The 17,460-nt window shown below is 34.3% G+C and overlaps 3 protein-coding genes across 4 annotated transcripts; 2 read left to right on the forward strand and 1 right to left on the reverse strand.

The window, feature by feature from the left end:
* The first annotated feature begins 917 nt into the window (after positions 1–917).
* LOC114175120 (auxin response factor 1-like) lies at positions 918–9,374 on the forward strand. Of its 2 annotated transcripts, none has more exons than XM_085671074.1 (14): positions 918–1,536; positions 2,310–2,425; positions 5,096–5,191; positions 5,300–5,356; positions 5,518–5,670; positions 5,759–5,843; positions 6,256–6,346; positions 6,486–6,650; positions 6,833–6,952; positions 7,038–7,113; positions 7,402–7,567; positions 7,661–8,151; positions 8,253–8,443; positions 8,649–9,374. In XM_085671074.1, exons 1-14 carry the CDS (start codon positions 1,491–1,493, stop codon positions 8,818–8,820), a joined length of 2,025 nt encoding a protein of 674 aa, XP_085527200.1. In that variant the 5' UTR covers positions 918–1,490; the 3' UTR covers positions 8,821–9,374. The 2 variants fall into 2 exon arrangements, with proteins under 2 accessions (XP_085527200.1, XP_085527199.1); XM_085671073.1 differs by having other exon boundaries at positions 931–1,092; positions 1,445–1,536; positions 7,402–8,151.
* Positions 9,375–10,522: 1,148 nt separating this feature from the next.
* On the forward strand, positions 10,523–11,554 carry LOC114179275 (NAD(P)-binding Rossmann-fold superfamily protein). The gene is made up of 3 exons (XM_028065546.2): positions 10,523–10,775; positions 10,861–10,930; positions 11,017–11,554. Exons 1-3 carry the CDS (start codon positions 10,560–10,562, stop codon positions 11,457–11,459), a joined length of 729 nt encoding a protein of 242 aa, XP_027921347.2. The 5' UTR covers positions 10,523–10,559; the 3' UTR covers positions 11,460–11,554.
* LOC114179274 (acyl-CoA) lies at positions 10,955–15,031 on the reverse strand. Its single transcript, XM_028065545.2, has 9 exons — positions 14,536–15,031; positions 14,260–14,458; positions 14,059–14,180; positions 13,720–13,786; positions 13,396–13,446; positions 12,658–12,710; positions 12,339–12,549; positions 11,835–12,005; positions 10,955–11,637 (listed from the first exon to the last, which is right to left on the reverse strand). Exons 1-9 carry the CDS (start codon positions 14,991–14,993, stop codon positions 11,578–11,580), a joined length of 1,392 nt encoding a protein of 463 aa, XP_027921346.2. The 5' UTR covers positions 14,994–15,031; the 3' UTR covers positions 10,955–11,577.
* Positions 15,032–17,460: the final 2,429 nt, after the last annotated feature.

Consider the following 17,460-nt stretch of genomic DNA (forward strand, 5'->3'; position numbering starts at 1 on the left):
ATGTAATATCACTTTTTTCCGAATGATTAATCGATCATATTCAATATAAAAAAAGTGAGTCATTAGAGGTGACACTTCACAATTGCGTTGCTTCCTTCATTTGAGATTGCTTTCTCTTAATTGCTTAGCTTTCATTCCCTGCTCCCTTGATGCCATATTTTTTCCTTTATTTCCTAACGGTGTTGTTTTACCAGAGAAATTGTTTTTGTCATCATACCAGTAAGTTCAAAAATCCATAAAGTTATTTTTAATGTTCTTACTTATTTTGTTTATGGTTGAGGTGTGTTGAGAGGTTTACGGATTAAAAGTGTCCCTGTTAAAGAGGATCCACTTATAATTTCTAAATGTTACATGTCATGACTTTTAACATACTTAAGAATTTTTAATGAATGTGACTTGAATGTTGGAAGGGAAATATTTCTCTTCTGTATGCCAAATTGATGTTAAAAGGATAAATAATTTCAGTGTACTGAAGTGTTACAAACCACCTTATGTTGTATTTATTTTGAGTTATTTATTGCGATGAAAAGTGAGTGTGTAAGGTGTTTGATGAAACGTTTGGAGCGATTTGGTGAGACAAATTTGTGGGATTAAGCGAAAGGGATGTTGGAGGCCAGTTTATTTTGGCCACGGAGCAAGTTAACTTTTTGTGATTTTACTTTTACATAAAAAGATGAGTATGCGTGTTTGAGCGAATCAGTTTTGGAATAAAATAGAAATGAAGTATGCAATAAAAATGTGTAATAAAGTATTTGTGTTCTGTTTTCTCGTCGCTAGGTTGTTGTAATCATTTGTTAAATATACGTGACAAGTAATTAATTATACCTTGATTTAAAAGGGAGAAATAGTTTGTCTTTGACAGATTCTTCATCTTAGAAAAGGAAATAGAAAAATACAATAATAATAGTAATAAATGAATTGACATATGCTTGATAGGCATGGGACAACGGAGGAATGTGTAGGGTTTGAGGGGCACGCATTGGATCCCTGTTTCTATTTTAGTTTTAATTTCTCTCTCTTGGCCTGCGCACTCTGCAACCAAGTTCACACTCTCAAATAGGATCAACAAAATAAGCAGAAAGAAAAAGCAAGGTTGGTTGATCCACGCCCAAAGACTGAGTGATCGTTATATCTGCTTCCACCTGCGCTTCCCCTGATTCTAAATCCGATTCTCAATTAGGGAAATCCCCACTTTCATTTCTCTGCGAATGGATCCACCTCTATGACCCCATTCACAACTTTTTTCTCTTTTTTTTTTTGTTATTTTCATCACTTGAGTCTTCAACCAAACCATCATCATCATCATCACCACCCACTCTCTGCAATTCACACACAATTTAACTTTCTCTGCTTCGTTTAGGTTGCTTCACAAAGCTATTTACTCAATTGCTACCAAAACTGACAGCCATTTATATTTTCTATTTTCTATTCTCACCTCCACCAGAAAAACAGTTGAATTTCAACTTATAGTAATTTGCACGTTTCTCTCCATGGCATTTTCTGCTGCAACTCACAAATCTGCCGGAACTCATCCAGGTTTCACACAGTTCTTTCTTACATGACATCCTTTATCACTAATTCTCTGCTGCTTTATTTCTTTTCTGGGGTAAAGTGTGGTTTTATTGTAATAAATGACCTGTGCGATGATTTATTGACAATAAATGTTATGTCGGGAATGGAATTACAAAAAATATATAGCTATTTGTTGTGCTCTTAATCAGCCTGGATTGCTACCCGCTGCTTTCTATGTTTCTGACTCAAAAATTATACTTAATTATTGCTGTAGTAAGTTTTGACTTGTTTAACCCTGCTCTGGATAGTCCTTGAAGTATTGAGAGCCAAGTTTGAGATTGCACCCACTTGTACCTGTTTAATATTTATGTATTCTGGACAGGTAACTATAGATCCTGTAAAAAATATACATGCTGCTAAGTCAAGCTAGCACTTAAAAGGATAGAGCTAGAACTGAGATTATAATGGTATCATCTGCAACTGCAACCTTCTAAACTTTAATGATAGTGTAATACTTCTTATTCTTAGAAACATAAGCGCAGTGTCTTTCTTCACCCTCTCTATTGAAGCTATTTTGTATGTTGTTGCTGGGGAATGAATTTTGAATTTTGCAACAGGCTTGACACATCCAGCTGCTTTTTTGCTTTTGTGATATTATTGTTACAATGCTTTCTGTCGTGAATGACTTTATCTGACTGAACTGTTCGGCAAACGTTATCAATATTGAAAGGTGTTTTGCGTTTAATGTATATTTCAAATTGACTTTATGTTATTGTGTACTTCATGTTTATTTTTAGGGGCAATCAATGATGATTTATACAAGGAGTTGTGGCATGCTTGTGCTGGTCCCCTTGTCACTCTCCCTCATGAAGGGGAGCGAGTTTATTACTTTCCACAAGGTCACATGGAACAGGTATTTTGGTTTAGTATATATTAATTTTAGTCTTACAAATTCCAAATTTGAACTTAGCAAGAAAAATGTATTTGTAAGCCTGGAAAAATATAAAATGTTATCCTTTTTATAGGGATGAAAGTTGGCTTTATAAGGCATTTAATGGGCCATCTTTCTTGTGGTATAAGTTATCATTTATAGATTTCGTTAGTCTATAATGTAAAATAACTAATTTTTGGTAACATGGTATCACATGGTAGTTATTTGTCACAACATTGATTCTGAATGACACTCGGGACATTTGACATGCATACCTATATTATTGTAATGCATATGGCATTTTAATCTGCAGGACAAGCTGCCGTGGCATGGGATCTTAATTTTTGATCTTGAACTGCAGTGACATGCCTGTGTTCCTAGTTTTGAATCATGTACCTTGAGTTTTGGTTGTACCACCCATACTTTCTTTTCTGCATGCAGCATTGCAATTTTCAAGATGCATTGGGTACAAGTTTCGCGGGCATGGGATCTTAATTTTGAACATTAATCATGTCCTCCTACTTTAGAATCATTCTATACCATGGTTTTTGGACGGTCTGATTTAATTATTCTATTTTTCTATGGTTTAAGACTCCGTTGGCAATTGGCATGGATTCATCTTACCAGTATATAACAGTTTTTCTTAGAAGTAATTGTTGGCTAGTGTTAAATTGGTTTGGTCTGTGGTGGGAGAGCCACATTTCCCCGTAATTGGTTGTATGTTTCCAAAACAATGCAGAATTTCTTTTGTGTGTTCCATTCAAATTTTGGGGCCAGTTGAATATTACTATTTCTTTCAAAACTCAACCTAGGTTCATGATTGTGTGTAACAAGGGAAATAAACATGCTAGCCCAAACCACTCAATCCTCCTAAACCTGTCATTCACATTCGAAAATAACCAGAGTAATCACCACAATTCCTCAAAATAAAATTCAATTTTCAAATCCCACGAACCATGAAAATTCACTTCATATATATTCTGTTGGTAACTAACAAGTGATAAACTACAAAATATATGTCCTGTGTAAAGTCCTAATTGCAGAATGATGTTTCAATTATGAAAATATTAGTCAAAAAGGCTTCAAAATAAGAGTTTAAAACATAGTTAAATAAATACATAAACATGCTAGAGGACTAAAACCAAGAACTTTATTGAAAGCTTTATTTACAATCAATAACCTTGGTATACTGAAAATTCTTACCTACTATATTAATAGAGAAAAAAAATAACTACACAAATTTGCTTCATTTGTTTTAATAAAATGGTTCTTAATCAAATTATTAGAAATTCAAGTCAAAGTATCTGACTGTTTGAAACTGTTGAAATTATTCAAAGTATAATGGAATCTGTAAAATATTTCACACGGGAGAATTCACTGGATAGAACTAAAGCAGGGTGAATAGACAGCCTGAGTAAACACACATTTGATTGACTAACCGAAAGCCATTTGATTGACGAGCATGAAGCTGGAAACCATAAGCACCTAATGTTTCTCGTACTATAATTGGACCCTGCCAGTTAGATTTTTGATCAAATTATAGGTGCACCAAGACGTAAACAATTAGAGCTTACAGCTGTTCGATAGAGTGCCTTGATGAAGTGTTTTCTCAATTTCAGAACAAAACTTTTTTCTCACAGTGGCAATCGTGTGGAAACAATTTTCAAAGGTATAAATTAATTTATTGAAATGAAATTATTTCAAGAACCTTTTTTTTTTTTTGATGAATCATTCAGCGAGAACACTTTACCTCAAAAAAGCTAATACTTTCAGATTTTCTTTTCGTAAGTATAATAATTGTCTCTAAAAATTACTGTAATTGACCTTTCCAATACTGTCAGTAACAGTAAATAATACCAACACTAGCACAAAATTATCATTTTATACCTGACATTAATCACTTTGGTCCCCACCAATGTCAAAGATAGATCATGAATTGTGTATTATCACTAAAAATTTTCACAGTTGAATTGGAGTTTCCTTACACTGTTCAATAACAATAGAAATACCAATGAAACACAAATCAGTGATGTCGCACCTAGTTGCTAATTTGATTCCCTAAATTTTTCAATGGAATGCCTAAATTGACCATCCAACCTGCCATGTATGAAATTGTAATAGTAAATTTATTATCCAAGCTTTTGGGTTTAGTTTACCTCAGAGCAAAACAAGTAACTTTCAAGGATTGGATAGCATGCACTGTTCTCAGTGTACAATCCTAACTTGAATTTTTTTCCCAAAATGAACTTGCAAAAGAGTTATATTTGAATCTTGGAAATTTCAATTTATTCAACAAATTTGCAACTTATGGGTGAGATTTGGTGGCTTTGTTGAACAAAAGGGGAGCAAGAATGAAAGAAAAGAGAACGTGAGGGATAAGAGATATTTGACCTTTGTTTGGAGAAGTTTATTGCTATAAACAAAAAAAATTAACATTTTTCCACAATTCACCTCCTATTTTGGTTTGTGAAATGGTGCACCACATTTAAGTTTTCTTATGTTGCAGCTAATTAGCATCTCTTATGGTGTCATTTTAGCTTTAAATTGTAGTAATTTTGATCCATAATTCCTTACAATTTTTATTTTGGCAGAATTTTGTTGTACTTTTAATGTTTATGTTCTCTTTTTGTCTTGTGTTGTTCTATTTTATAGCTTGAGGCATCGATGTATGAGGGATTGGAGCAGCAGATGCCTTCCTTCAATCTGCCTTCTAAAATATTATGTAAAGTGGTCAATGTTCATCTTCGGGTGAGTTCTGATTTTTTCTGAATAATCTTACCGGATACTCTTCTTATTGAAGTTTGTCACGATTTACATTGACAATGATTTCATTATTGATTGATCTTGGTTATGTAGGCTGAATCCGAAACAGATGAAGTATACGCACAAATAACTTTGCTTCCTGTAGTAGATGTGAGTGTAGTCTTATTCTTTGTTTTATATGATTTATATATCTGCACTCAATTTGTCTCTCAAACCCTTTTTCTAGTCACAAGTAATAACTGTTTTTTTCCATTTGAGTTCTCTTTCCTCTCGTTGTGTATGTCTTATTTTACCCTGCCTTGTTGGTTCAGCAAAGTGAAGTGACGAGCCCTGATGATCCTTTGACTGAATCTCCAAGGGTCAAGATCCATTCATTTTGCAAGACACTTACTGCTTCTGATACCAGTACCCATGGGGGTTTCTCTGTTCTTCGAAGACATGCCGATGATTGTCTGCCTCCATTGGTTAGACTCTTTCCTCCTTTCATGATGCCAAGGGTAAATTTTCTCTTCGTTTCTTTCAGCTGTACTTCTCTTGTAATTTTTGTTTCAGGATATGTCACAGCAACCACCATGGCAAGAATTGGTTGCAACTGATTTACACGGGAATGAATGGCATTTTAGACATATTTTTCGAGGTTAGTAACTTGGTTAATTTGTTTCTTTTCCCCTTTTCTTTCAATCTGTTTTTTCCCATGAACCTGTTATAGAGTGTGATAATTTGACTTTGGACATGTCTCTTTAATGATGTGTCCTTGTTTCTGAACACCGACACTCTTATGATTCATATTGATGAAGTTTCCGATATGATTTGGAAATAAGGGGCAAATCCTATAAGGGTAATTTAAGCATCCGTTTTAACTTGTGGTCATGTGGCCTGTTATGTTTTCTGTGCCAAGGTAATCATCCTCATTAATAGCTGAAGGTACAGCTTGCATGTGCAATAATTTTTGTTATGATTTTGTTTATTGCAGCAAAGGGTTCTATAAGATTAAATTCATGTTTATTTATACTGTCAGTGAGTTCCTGAATGAACTGAGTAATTTCCAGGGCAACCCAAGCGCCACTTACTTACCACTGGGTGGAGTGTCTTTGTCAGTTCCAAAAAATTAGTGGCTGGTGATGCCTTTATATTCTTAAGGCAAGTGATTAACAGCAGAAGCTACTATGCCTCCATTCCTGTGGGGGCAAGTAATAGTGCTTTCTTTTCCCCTCTTGCTTTTGTTCCTTAATGTTGTTTGTGATTTTGGGTGTGGTTTGTGTTGCATGCTATATTCCAGGGGTGAAAATGGAGAGCTGCGAGTTGGGGTTAGGAGGGTGATGAGACAGCAGAGCAATGTGCCTTCTTCTGTTATATCTAGTCACAGTATGCATCTAGGTGTTCTGGCCACTGCATCTCATGCCATTGCAACTGGAACACTGTTTTCTGTGTTTTACAAGCCCAGGTTTTGTATTTAACAACATGAAGTTGGTAGTTTTAGTTGCTCTTTTATTTTTGTTTGTGGTGTCATTGTTCCCCTTTAATAACTTCACATTTTTTATTTGTTTGCTTCTTTTTATGTGAATGATTCTCTTTTTTCTTTTATTGAGTTAACACTTTGTGCTGATTTGTCAATATTTACCTTAGAACAAGCCGGTCAGAGTTTATTGTGACCGTCAACAAGTATCTGGAAGCTCAGAGTCATAAACTCTCTGTTGGGATGAGATTCAAAATGAGATTTGAGGGTGATGAAATCCCCGAAAGAAGGTGCATGACCCGGCTTGTTTGTATTTGATATTTGGATATTATCACATTATGCTATCTGATAATTTTGCTCTCCCCTTGAATGCAGGTTCAGTGGCACAATTGTAGGTGTTGGAGATAATAAATCATCGGTATGGCCTGATTCCGATTGGCGATCCTTAAAGGTAAAATTTACAAGATGCCTTGTGTGATTTTAAACTTGTTGTGCCCAATATTGTTCTATTGTTTATATGGTTGAGTTATATGATTCGGACAGATTGATTTGAAATGAAACTCGTTACACTGTCTAAAGAATAGAGTTGCCATAACATTCACTTAGCTGCCAGAGAGTTGCTAAAGGTTTAGTATAAAAGATTGCAATGTGCTGATGCTCCTCCTGATGGCTAGAAGTTAAGCATAAAACATCAGCTTTTGGTTTTGTAATTTTATGACGTATAATGATCCTATTTCAGGTACAATGGGACGAACCATCGTCAATTTTGCGCCCTGATAGAGTTTCTTCATGGGAATTGGAGCCACATGTCTCTACCACTCCTGCAAACCCGCAGCCAACACAAAGAAACAAGAGGGCACGGCCTCTTATTGTACCTTCTACAGTGCCCGATTCTTCTTTGCAAGGTGAGTTTGCTGGGCTGGTGTTACACAATTTCATTTTGTCAATTATGCTGTTTATTCTGTTTTTCTACATAATCCTCTTTCTTTGTACACCAGGCATGTGGAAATCTCCCATTGAATCTACAACTTTCTCTTTTGATCCTCAACATAGACGTGGCCTCTATCCATCGCCTAAGTTCAATCCTTCTGCAACTAACTTTATTGGTTTTAGTGGGAATAGCTTTGTGGGACCTCCTTCCAACAAATCAATATATTGGTCTAATAGGATGGAAAATTCCTTGGAATCAATTTCACCTATAGCCCTTAAAGAAGCTGGAGAGAAGAGACAAGACACTGGAAATGGCTGTAGACTCTTTGGGATTCAGCTACTAGAGAATTCTAAAGCAGAAGGAAGTCTACAAACAGTCAATTTGTCTGGAAGGCTGGGTGATGATAGGTTTGTTCCATCTTTAGATGCTGAATCTGATCAGCAGTCTGAGCCATCAAATGCCAATCGATGTGATATTCCTTCAGTAAGTTGTGATGCTGAAAAACCATGCCTGTCTCCACAGGAGTTGCAAAGCAAGCAAATAAGGAGTTGTACGAAGGTAGTATGGATTAGGTGGTTTAGCATTTCTCTTCAACGGTCCAGAAAAAGTGTACTGTTTTTGAGATTATTTATCTATAATGTAATTTCACGTTTTTGTAGGTTCACATGCAAGGAATGGCTGTTGGGAGGGCTGTGGATTTAACACGATTTTGTGGATACGAGGATCTGCTCAGGAAACTAGAAGAGATGTTTGACATCAAGGCTGAGCTGTGTGGGTCCATACAAAAATGGCAGGTTGTCTACACTGATGATGAAGATGATATGATGATGGTTGGAGACGATCCATGGGAGTAAGTTCATTTAACTTGTACATTTTCTTGTCCTGGAAATTTTCATGTTTGTAGTTAACAGTATTTGTGCGGTTGTGATGAAACACATGAAAAGAAAGGATAATTTGATTAACAGCATACTTTTCTTCTTGCATTCGGAAACAGAGGGTGAGTAGTTTTGTGTGATTGTGGTATACGAAATTAACATGTCAGCACTTTATCGCAGTGAGTTCTGTAGTGTTGTGAGGAAAATTTTCATCTACACGGCAGAGGAGGTGAAGAAGCTCTCCCCGAAAATAGGGCTTTCAATGAATGAAAAATTGAAAGCAAACAAGCAGGATTGGGAAGAAATAGTCAATCCCGAGGAGCAGTCGTCTAATGTGGGACCCAGTTGCTAGAAATCATTATAAAAATTCCAGCATATTCTAGTTGTTGTATATGCAATAAATGTTGGTATTGTATGGGAATAGAAGATGAAGATGGTGACGATGAATGTGGCCATTGGAAACATGCCTACATAATTCAGACATGCTACTTTCACTTCCACTTCCAGTTGTGTATTGTGCAGCTAGGGTGGGTGGCTGGCACGACATGGTCTTGTTTTTACAGGCAGCATGGATGAATGGAATGCAGAGGGTTGTTGGTTTTATTTTGTTAGGAGATTCTGCTGTCTGTTTGATTTGATCTTGGCCTGTCTTAAATTAAAGATCGTTTTTTCTATAACTTCCAGACCTCTCTTCTCCTTCAGTTGATCATCCACTGGAATTCACTCAATGTGATGCATCTCATTTCTGTATATAGTATTTATTATTGTCTTGGAATTCTATTTGTATGTATCAGACGTGACCCTCTCTTCTCTCTCTAACAGCCCTGCTCAATTTTTTCTGGATTGTTTACTATTTCTGTAACTCCATCTCTTCCTGGATAATGGAAAGGAAAATCATTTTGTCCATCTGTTGTATGATTTTATGAATACACTATCTTGTTTGAGTATTGGCATTATATAACGATGATAATGGGATTAACGGACTCCAGGACATTCTTTCATATGACCATGATATTTCGTAAAATAAAATATAAAAATATTAACATAAATATTTCACTAAGACAACGGAGTTCGAGTTATAATGTTAAAGACAAAATAAAAATAAAGAATGACTAAAATAATAATAAAATAAAAAATCAATTAATAGAATTGAGATAAGAAAAGGTAAACCATGATAAAAGTTTAAGTAAAAATTGAAAAAAGAAAAGTTTAATTGAGTTTTAAATATTTTATGTATTTAGTTATTATTAAAAAAATGTTTTATTGAATGCGAAAATTACTTTTTAGTTTTATTTAAACTTTATTTTTGTTCTCATCAAGATGATCTAATTATTTTCCTATTTTTTATGTTTAGCTTACTGGTTAATTCGTTTTTCTATTCTTCGATATTAATTTTATTAATGAAAACAACTAATTAATAAAATACTTAAATAAAAATAAAAATAAAAATGAAATTTTAAACACACAAGTTTTAACTAAAACATAATTAAATACATCTAAATTTATAAAATACTAGAAGTTAATTAAAAAAAATACAGATAGAAAGAACAACATGAGAGAATATTTTCTTCTAGAAAAACAAACAGCAGTGAAAACAAAAAAAGTATCAATTAAATATATATTATAATTTATATTAATGGACTCATTTATGTGAGAGATGAGTTACATTCATGAGTAGGCGTTTTAATGTTTTCATTAAAACTGATTTGATTATATATATTATATATAATATATAATTATATTATATAATATATAATATATATATTACAATTAATACTTTCTTAGTTGTTTCTGAAGTGGCATTTTGAAAGGTTATTGGTTTTTAAAATTTAAAACAATACTAATTATTCATTTGTTATTTATATTATTATCCTTTATCAGTTTATAGAATATATTTATTATGACAGAAAAGTTGAAAAAGCCGAAATAAAAAGTTTATAAACATTTTACTAAAATAAAAAACTAAAGTAATATATAATATATAATTTATTATATAGTTTATAACATCTATAACAAATTATATACGTTTTAAAAGTTATACAAAAAAATTGTTTTGTGAAAAAAGAGAGTAGAAAAAAGTTAAAAGCAGGGATGGAGAAGGAGAAAGAGAGAAAGATGAAGACAGGACGAACAGTGCTGATAACAGGGGTTGGGAAAGGGCTTGGGAGAGCCCTCGCTGTTGAACTCGCCGGTCGAGGTCACACAATAATTGGCTGCTCCCGTTCGCAGCATAATCTTGATTCCCTCCAAACTCAACTCTCTTCCTCCAATCGCAACCACAACCATTTATTTTTCAATACTGACGTTGTTAGTGCTTCCTCAATCACAATCACTCTTTCTGTTTCTCTCTGTCTCTTCCCACTGACAAACACACTTTGATTATTTATTTCAGAGGTCCGACGATGGCGTTCAGCAAATGGCCCGACTTGTAATGGACCAAAAGGCCGTTCCTGACATCATAGGTTCGTAAGCGTAACCCTAATTCCTTTAAGTAATAAGTAATTTTAAATAAATTAGTATGAAATGAGGATGTGGATTTGTTGAACAGTGAATAATGCCGGAACAATCAACAAGAACAACAAGCTATGGGAGGTTCCGGCGGAGGAGTTCGAGGAGGTGATAGATACGAACGTGAAAGGGACTGCGAACGTTTTGCGCCACTTCATTCCTCTGATGATAGCGTTGAAGAATGCGGAAGGCATAATAGTGAATATGTCGTCGGGATGGGGGAGGTCCGGTGCGGCGCTGGTGGCTCCCTACTGCGCCTCCAAGTGGGCCATAGAAGGGCTGAGCAAGTCGGTGGCGAAAGAGGTGGGTCAAGGGATGGCCGTGGTGGCCCTGAATCCAGGTGTTATCAACACCGACATGCTCACCTCGTGTTTTGGTTCTTCCGCCTCTCTCTATCAGTCCCCTCACTCCTGGGCTCTCAAGGCTGCCACCCTCATTCTCAATCTTACCCCTGCCGACAACGGTGCCTCTCTCACTGTCTGACCTCTTCTCTTATTCTTTCAATTTCTTCTTGTATTTCTTCTTTCAAACAAATGTCAAACTTTTACATTATATAATTCATGTTCTTATTTACAACACACTATACCCTCCTTTTTCCTCTCTACACTATTCCTTCCTTGAAAGGTCCAGATTCATGCAAGAGTTTTATGACAAGCTTCACCTGTGCATACACAAAAACTCACCTTTAGGAAATTTATTTTCCAAAGTCTCTAACCTAATCATATTGTTTTTCAAACTACCCAGAAATATCAGCTTAAAGTATTTTACAACATAGATCTGGCTAGTGCTAAAGCAAGACTAAAAAACAATGACGAGAATCAAAACATAACTATTTAACTAAAAATTTATGCATCATACCTGAGATGCTTCACGTTCCAGAAAATCTTGGATGGCTCCCCTAAATTCTTCATCAATAAGGTAATGACAGCTATACGTTGTGACAGGAAGATATCCCCGCTGAATCTTGTGTTCACCCTGGGCTCCTGCCTCTACCTTTCTAAGATTTAGTTCGATGGCTGCTTCGATTGCCTGTCACGTCAGCACCGAGTAAGTAAGTATATATATATATATATAAGTAAAACAAAACTTTTTTTTGTTCCTCGAGCTTGCATAGCGATGCCAGGCTGAAAAAGCTTGAACTCAGACCAGTCGAAAGAAGAGGAGAAAAACTCACTTGAACCAAACAATATGTGGAAGAGAGGCCGAATTAGACGTTACATAGAAAAAAAAAATTATCTGCCCACACCCACCAGCAAGCAAAAAGGGAAGCCCATTCCATAAAAAAAAAAATATAATCTGATAATACTCACTATTTGTTTTCCAACCATAAAACCAAAACCTGGCAAAAGGTAATAGCATTACCTGGTAATAGCATGCTTCAAAATGCAAACTTGGGTAGTAACTTCGTGGCAAACACCCCCATAGGCGCCCAAACAAAGTATCTCCTCCAATAAGATTCAGGGCTCCAGCAACTAGCTCATCCCCTTCTTCAGCCACAACTAGTAGCACGTTATCTCCCATTTTCGATCCCAGCTCATGGAAAAATTCCCTTGTCAGGTGAGGAGTCCCCCATCTGTCAATAGACCAACAACAATACTAGATAGTGACACTTCAACCATTCCCTTGTCATCAAACACTCTTAAAAAAATCAACTCTACAATGTTCAATTAGGGTAACATACTTGTTATCAGTTGTGTTCCTGTAAAAAGTGTAGAAGGAATCCCAGTGCCTAGCCTTCCAATACAAAAGAAAAAAACAAGTGAGATCGTGAGTAGAGGGAATCACTACTAAAATTTTCCCCAATGAAGTATGCTATTATAATATCTTTAAGGATACAGCAACTATACAATCATCACAGGGATATATTAAAATGCACACAAGAATTGAATTGCTCTCAAATGTGTAGTGACCAAAGCATTATGATTTACAGAGAGAATGTTCGGATGAACACATGTTCTAAACCATTTTAAGTGAATATTGGATATTCCAGATAACATTAGTCTCACTCACTGTTTTGGTGTGGTATGACAATGCCATTAAAATTTTTAATGGTTTGAGCAACTAAATGTACTGTGAACTTTAGGGGATCATTTCATGTATGCGCTAAGGTGCAAATGGATTAAAATTGGTGCGTGTAAGCAGCAAGTTACCTGTAATTGAGCATTACCTAACTTATAATGATGGCAAATATGCTATATTGTAATATTAGAAAATCCTATACTATATACAGGAAAAAGTGTAAGGTGATTTTAATATTCTTCATAATATAAATTTTTCTTATCTTGAGATCGAACAGAACTATGATGTTCTCCATCCTATTGCTAGAAGACATCAATTGGTCACATTTACTTCAATAAAAGGCGGTTTGTGTAAATGTTATATGCACCTAAATCTTCAAAAAGTATATAATGTAAAGTACCTTTATTTCATGACCCCGGAGCCGTTTCATAATCAAGTTCTGGGCTGAGATCTGCAGATAAAGATATACGTGACCGAAAAACTAACAGGTCAATGTGCATTGACGTCATTTAAAATCCAGAATCATTTGGCTCGTGGTAACCCAAAGAAAATAAGGCATTTTCGCAGTTCATTCTAATTGTGCTATCACAAGCCAATAGAATTGCAAAAAATGTCATCACATTAATAATTGACCTATAGAAATAACAACACAGGACAGTGCTATTGGATAGAATTCTAAAAAAACTAACCACATATTAATAAATTTTTTTATATGAATACCAACCTTTTTACGCTCTTGACGTATATTTTTCCTTTTACTTTGCTTCATGTCTTTCAAGAAGTCATCAAAACTGCAAACATAAAATAACAACAGTATTGGTATAGAGTGATGTTTATGATTAACTGGACAAGTCTCTTTACAGAACTATTATAGTGGATCAAAATCACACGTGATAACTCAATGACATCTTGTAAACAGATAAAAATTTGACAAATGAAGATGAATGATTGGATCCTTGCCACTGTCCAGCATATTTCTGATAAACAATATTATTACTTGAAAAAAAAAAAGATGCAGGCTCCAAGAACAACATAAAACAGCGTAGTTCCATGGATGACTCACTTCTTGTAATCACGGTTTTTCCAGTGGTACTGCATTCCAATCCTGGGAAGGAAGCCCTTCTGGGTGAGTTTAAGCCACTCATTCTCAGAGGGAAAAGTAATATGTAACGAGGAAAGCTGTGACTGTAAAGAGACAGAAAGAGCTTAATTAGTAAATGCATGTAAAAATAAGAAGCAGGTGGAGAAGTTGGTCATTGATTACATTGACAGTGAGGTCCTTCATTGCAGAGACAACAATGTCAAAGATTTGATCTTTGAAGGAGGTGTTACGAAGCAAGATTCTTGAACCGGTGACAGGGGTGAAGGGCACACAAGATTGTAACTTGGGGTAATATTTGTATCCGTATGAATGGTAAGCATTGGCCCAAGAGTGATCAAAAACAAATTCACCGTAGGAATGTCTGCAAGGGAAGAGAGTGAAGGAAACGACAGAAAAACGAGAAAGGTGAAAGGGTGAAAGGAGAAAGTAAGTGCGTACGTCTTAAGATAGAGAGGGACGACGGCGAGAATGTTGTTGGCCTGATCTTTGGCAACGATGTGGTGTGGCATCCATCCAGTTTCCCTCACGGCGGAGGCAGAGTGCTCCAAGGCGGAGAGAAAGGCGTGGGAGAGGAAAGGATTGAAGCTGTGAGGACCACTCGCATCCACGGCACACGCGTCCCATTCCTTCGCCGGAACGTCCGAGATGGAAGACAACACCGACACTCGAACTGTGTCTGTGTCTGTCAAACTGAAAGTGAATTGGTGTTGATGAGTGGAGGAGAAGGAGAGGGAATTTTTTCTGTTCCCTAATCCCCAATCCCCAAAAAGTGCATTAATTCTGAATCTGAATCTGAATTTCAATCTGAATCTCACTGGAGAAGGTGCCTTCCTCAGAAAGAAAGAAGAAGAAGGACTGCATGTATAGCACCTCACACTGCCTCCCACACCGGCCATTCCCACTTCTCCGGAACAACTCTCCCCTCCTCCAATGATCGGATAATATATATATTTTTTATTATTAATTCAATATTTTCTTATTTCAATTTTGTGTTTTTCTATAACACAAAACATCAATTTTTGGATTGATCACCACTCACAGACAAACCATGATAATTAATGATAGGGGATATTATAAACTATAATGTTACAGTCTTCTTCATTTTTTCTTATCTTGCTTCTGTTATACGATTATTTATTACATCTACACTTCTTCTCAGTAAAAATTGAAATATAATCTGCTGTATGTTTTATTATGAGTAAGAAAAATTATATTATCTTGTTTTAAAAAATTGAGATCAAAGTGAAAGTATTTAAAATATTTGAAGGAAATTGAAAAAATCACTACTGTAATAAAATAGAATTCTTAAACAAAGAATAATAAAATTTACCTATCTTAGAAACGATTCGTATGTGGTATGTTGAGTTTGCGGTGAAAGGACTCTAAGGATTTCGTACAATTTCGCACAATGTTGTTATTAAGCAATACAAGGAACTTTTTCGAGGAAATACTAGATATTTATCTTTTCTAACTTTCGGTTCATCAAAATAAATGTTCTTCTCTCTACATAATAATTCAAGCCAATTAAATGAATGTTAACCAGATATTTTAGTCTAAATATTCCAACAAATAGTAGAATAATATGGATAGTAAATATTTGAACTTATTATTTTATTGCTTCCATCCGAATGAATTAATGGTAATGTGAAAATATAATCGCCTCATTTGAATTTATAGAAAAGTAAAATTTATATGTAACACAAATAATAAAACCTGAATATATTAATATTATAATTGCTTATGTAAGTAGAATGCATCATTCACGCACGGATATATGTACTTTGTTTTAAATATTTTGTCTGTAAATTATTTGTTGTGATAGTGTTATATTTCTATCTTCATGAGTACTTTAAATTTTTTTTTAGTTAGGTTTAAAAACTGCAATATATAATTAATTATGTGAGAATATTAAGAAATTTCAATTTTAGATACCTTGTATATTATCTTCGCATAACATATAAATATTGGAAATTTTCATATTTGAAAGATAATTCAGAATCAAAATTTGTGACATAAATATTTTATTACTAATATTTTTTTCTGTATTGAATATAATATAAATAATTTTTTTTAAATCATTGACTTGTAAGCTTGTCGAAAAATTTAAAAACTTTACCTATTTAACATAATAATTTGTGGTTGAAAATAAGATTTTAAAATAAAGGAATCAAATTTATAAATATGAATGAAAGATTCTTATACTTTTCAAAACACATTTTTATCTTTTTAATAGAAATTATACATGATTTTTATTTCTATAATATATATCTAAGCAGGATTTAAGGTTTTGTATGTTTTATTAAATTTGTTTTCAATTTTTAAAAAATGGAGGAATGATTTACAACGAAATGTGCGAAGAACCATTTGATTTTGAATTTCACTTTTTAAACTTTAGTTTGTTTTATTTATTTGAAAAAAATTAAATATATATATTCTTTCTAATTTTAAATTAATTTTATTTTTATTTTAATTTATACACTTTTTTTCTATGATTCATCCATTAAAATACTAATGTTAATTCATATAATTTGAAAATAAATAATAATAAAAAAAGAAAATTTAGGAGATCAAACATATAAATAATCTTTGTAGACATAAAAATATTTGCTTTTTTTTGTTGATAATTTTTTCAATTGTCAACTTCCATTATCATCATAATATCATTTTTTTTAAGCTGCATTGAATGCCTACCCAGGTATGGTATCTTCCTGATATCATGAGAAATTGTGGCAACATGAGACCTCATGAATCTAAGAGCATTACTATCGAGACAAAAGAAATAAATTTATTTCCCTCATCATAAAGAAACATGTTTATATAATCTAATACAAGATAGAACTAGCTTAATGAGAACCTAGTACAGTTAAACATGGGACAGGATAAATAAAATACACAACACAAAGATAATTTTCTTCTAATTTTGAAGATATTATACCTGAGGTTTGTGGTTGATATGGGCGAGACTTGTGCATGTCGACAACACAATCTCAGCGCCTAGTCCTCCACGCACCAGATTCTGCTGTTTTTTTAGTCTCCATATTCCTGATAGAAATTGCAACTATATATATGGAACAAACTTGGTTTCGTACAACTATGCTATCCCGAGTAAATTTATATTTGAGCATTAGACAATTGCCATAACACAGAAAATATGAACTATGCTATACTTTTTTATATAAATTATTCGAAAGAGTTAAACAATTTTTAAAACATTCACGACCAGTTATACCACTGGGCACTTTTCGGCCATCACATGATGTGTTATTCCGTCGCCTCAGGATTTGCCCTCTCCAAAGTTGCTTTCGGGATTTTTCAATTTGGAAGGGTCTAAACTTGATTTCAATAACCACAAGCTTTATTTAT

Source organism: Vigna unguiculata, chromosome 3 (assembly GCF_037176805.1).
Source record: "Vigna unguiculata cultivar grain cowpea cultivar isolate G323 ecotype 2 chromosome 3, ASM3717680v1, whole genome shotgun sequence".
In the NCBI taxonomy this organism is placed as follows: Eukaryota; Viridiplantae; Streptophyta; class Magnoliopsida; order Fabales; family Fabaceae; genus Vigna; species Vigna unguiculata.

Coding starts and splice junctions, on each gene's coding strand:
- LOC114179275 (XM_028065546.2), top strand. CDS start 10,560: ATGGAGAAGGAGAAAGAGAGAAAGATGAAGACAGGACGAACAGTGCTG. Junction 10,776..10,860: donor TATTTTTCAATACTGACGTT/GTTAGTGCTTCC, acceptor TATTTATTTCAG/AGGTCCGACGATGGCGTTCA. Junction 10,931..11,016: donor GGCCGTTCCTGACATCATAG/GTTCGTAAGCGT, acceptor TTTGTTGAACAG/TGAATAATGCCGGAACAATC.
- LOC114175120 (XM_085671073.1), top strand. CDS start 1,491: ATGGCATTTTCTGCTGCAACTCACAAATCTGCCGGAACTCATCCAG. Junction 5,357..5,517: donor CTTTGCTTCCTGTAGTAGAT/GTGAGTGTAGTC, acceptor TTGTTGGTTCAG/CAAAGTGAAGTGACGAGCCC. Junction 5,844..6,255: donor TTTTAGACATATTTTTCGAG/GTTAGTAACTTG, acceptor AGTAATTTCCAG/GGCAACCCAAGCGCCACTTA.
- LOC114179274 (XM_028065545.2), bottom strand. CDS start 14,993: ATGGCCGGTGTGGGAGGCAGTGTGAGGTGCTATACATGCAGTCCTTCT. Junction 13,787..14,058: donor AAAAACCGTGATTACAAGAA/GTGAGTCATCCA, acceptor TTATGTTTGCAG/TTTTGATGACTTCTTGAAAG. Junction 12,550..12,657: donor AGGAACACAACTGATAACAA/GTATGTTACCCT, acceptor GTCTATTGACAG/ATGGGGGACTCCTCACCTGA.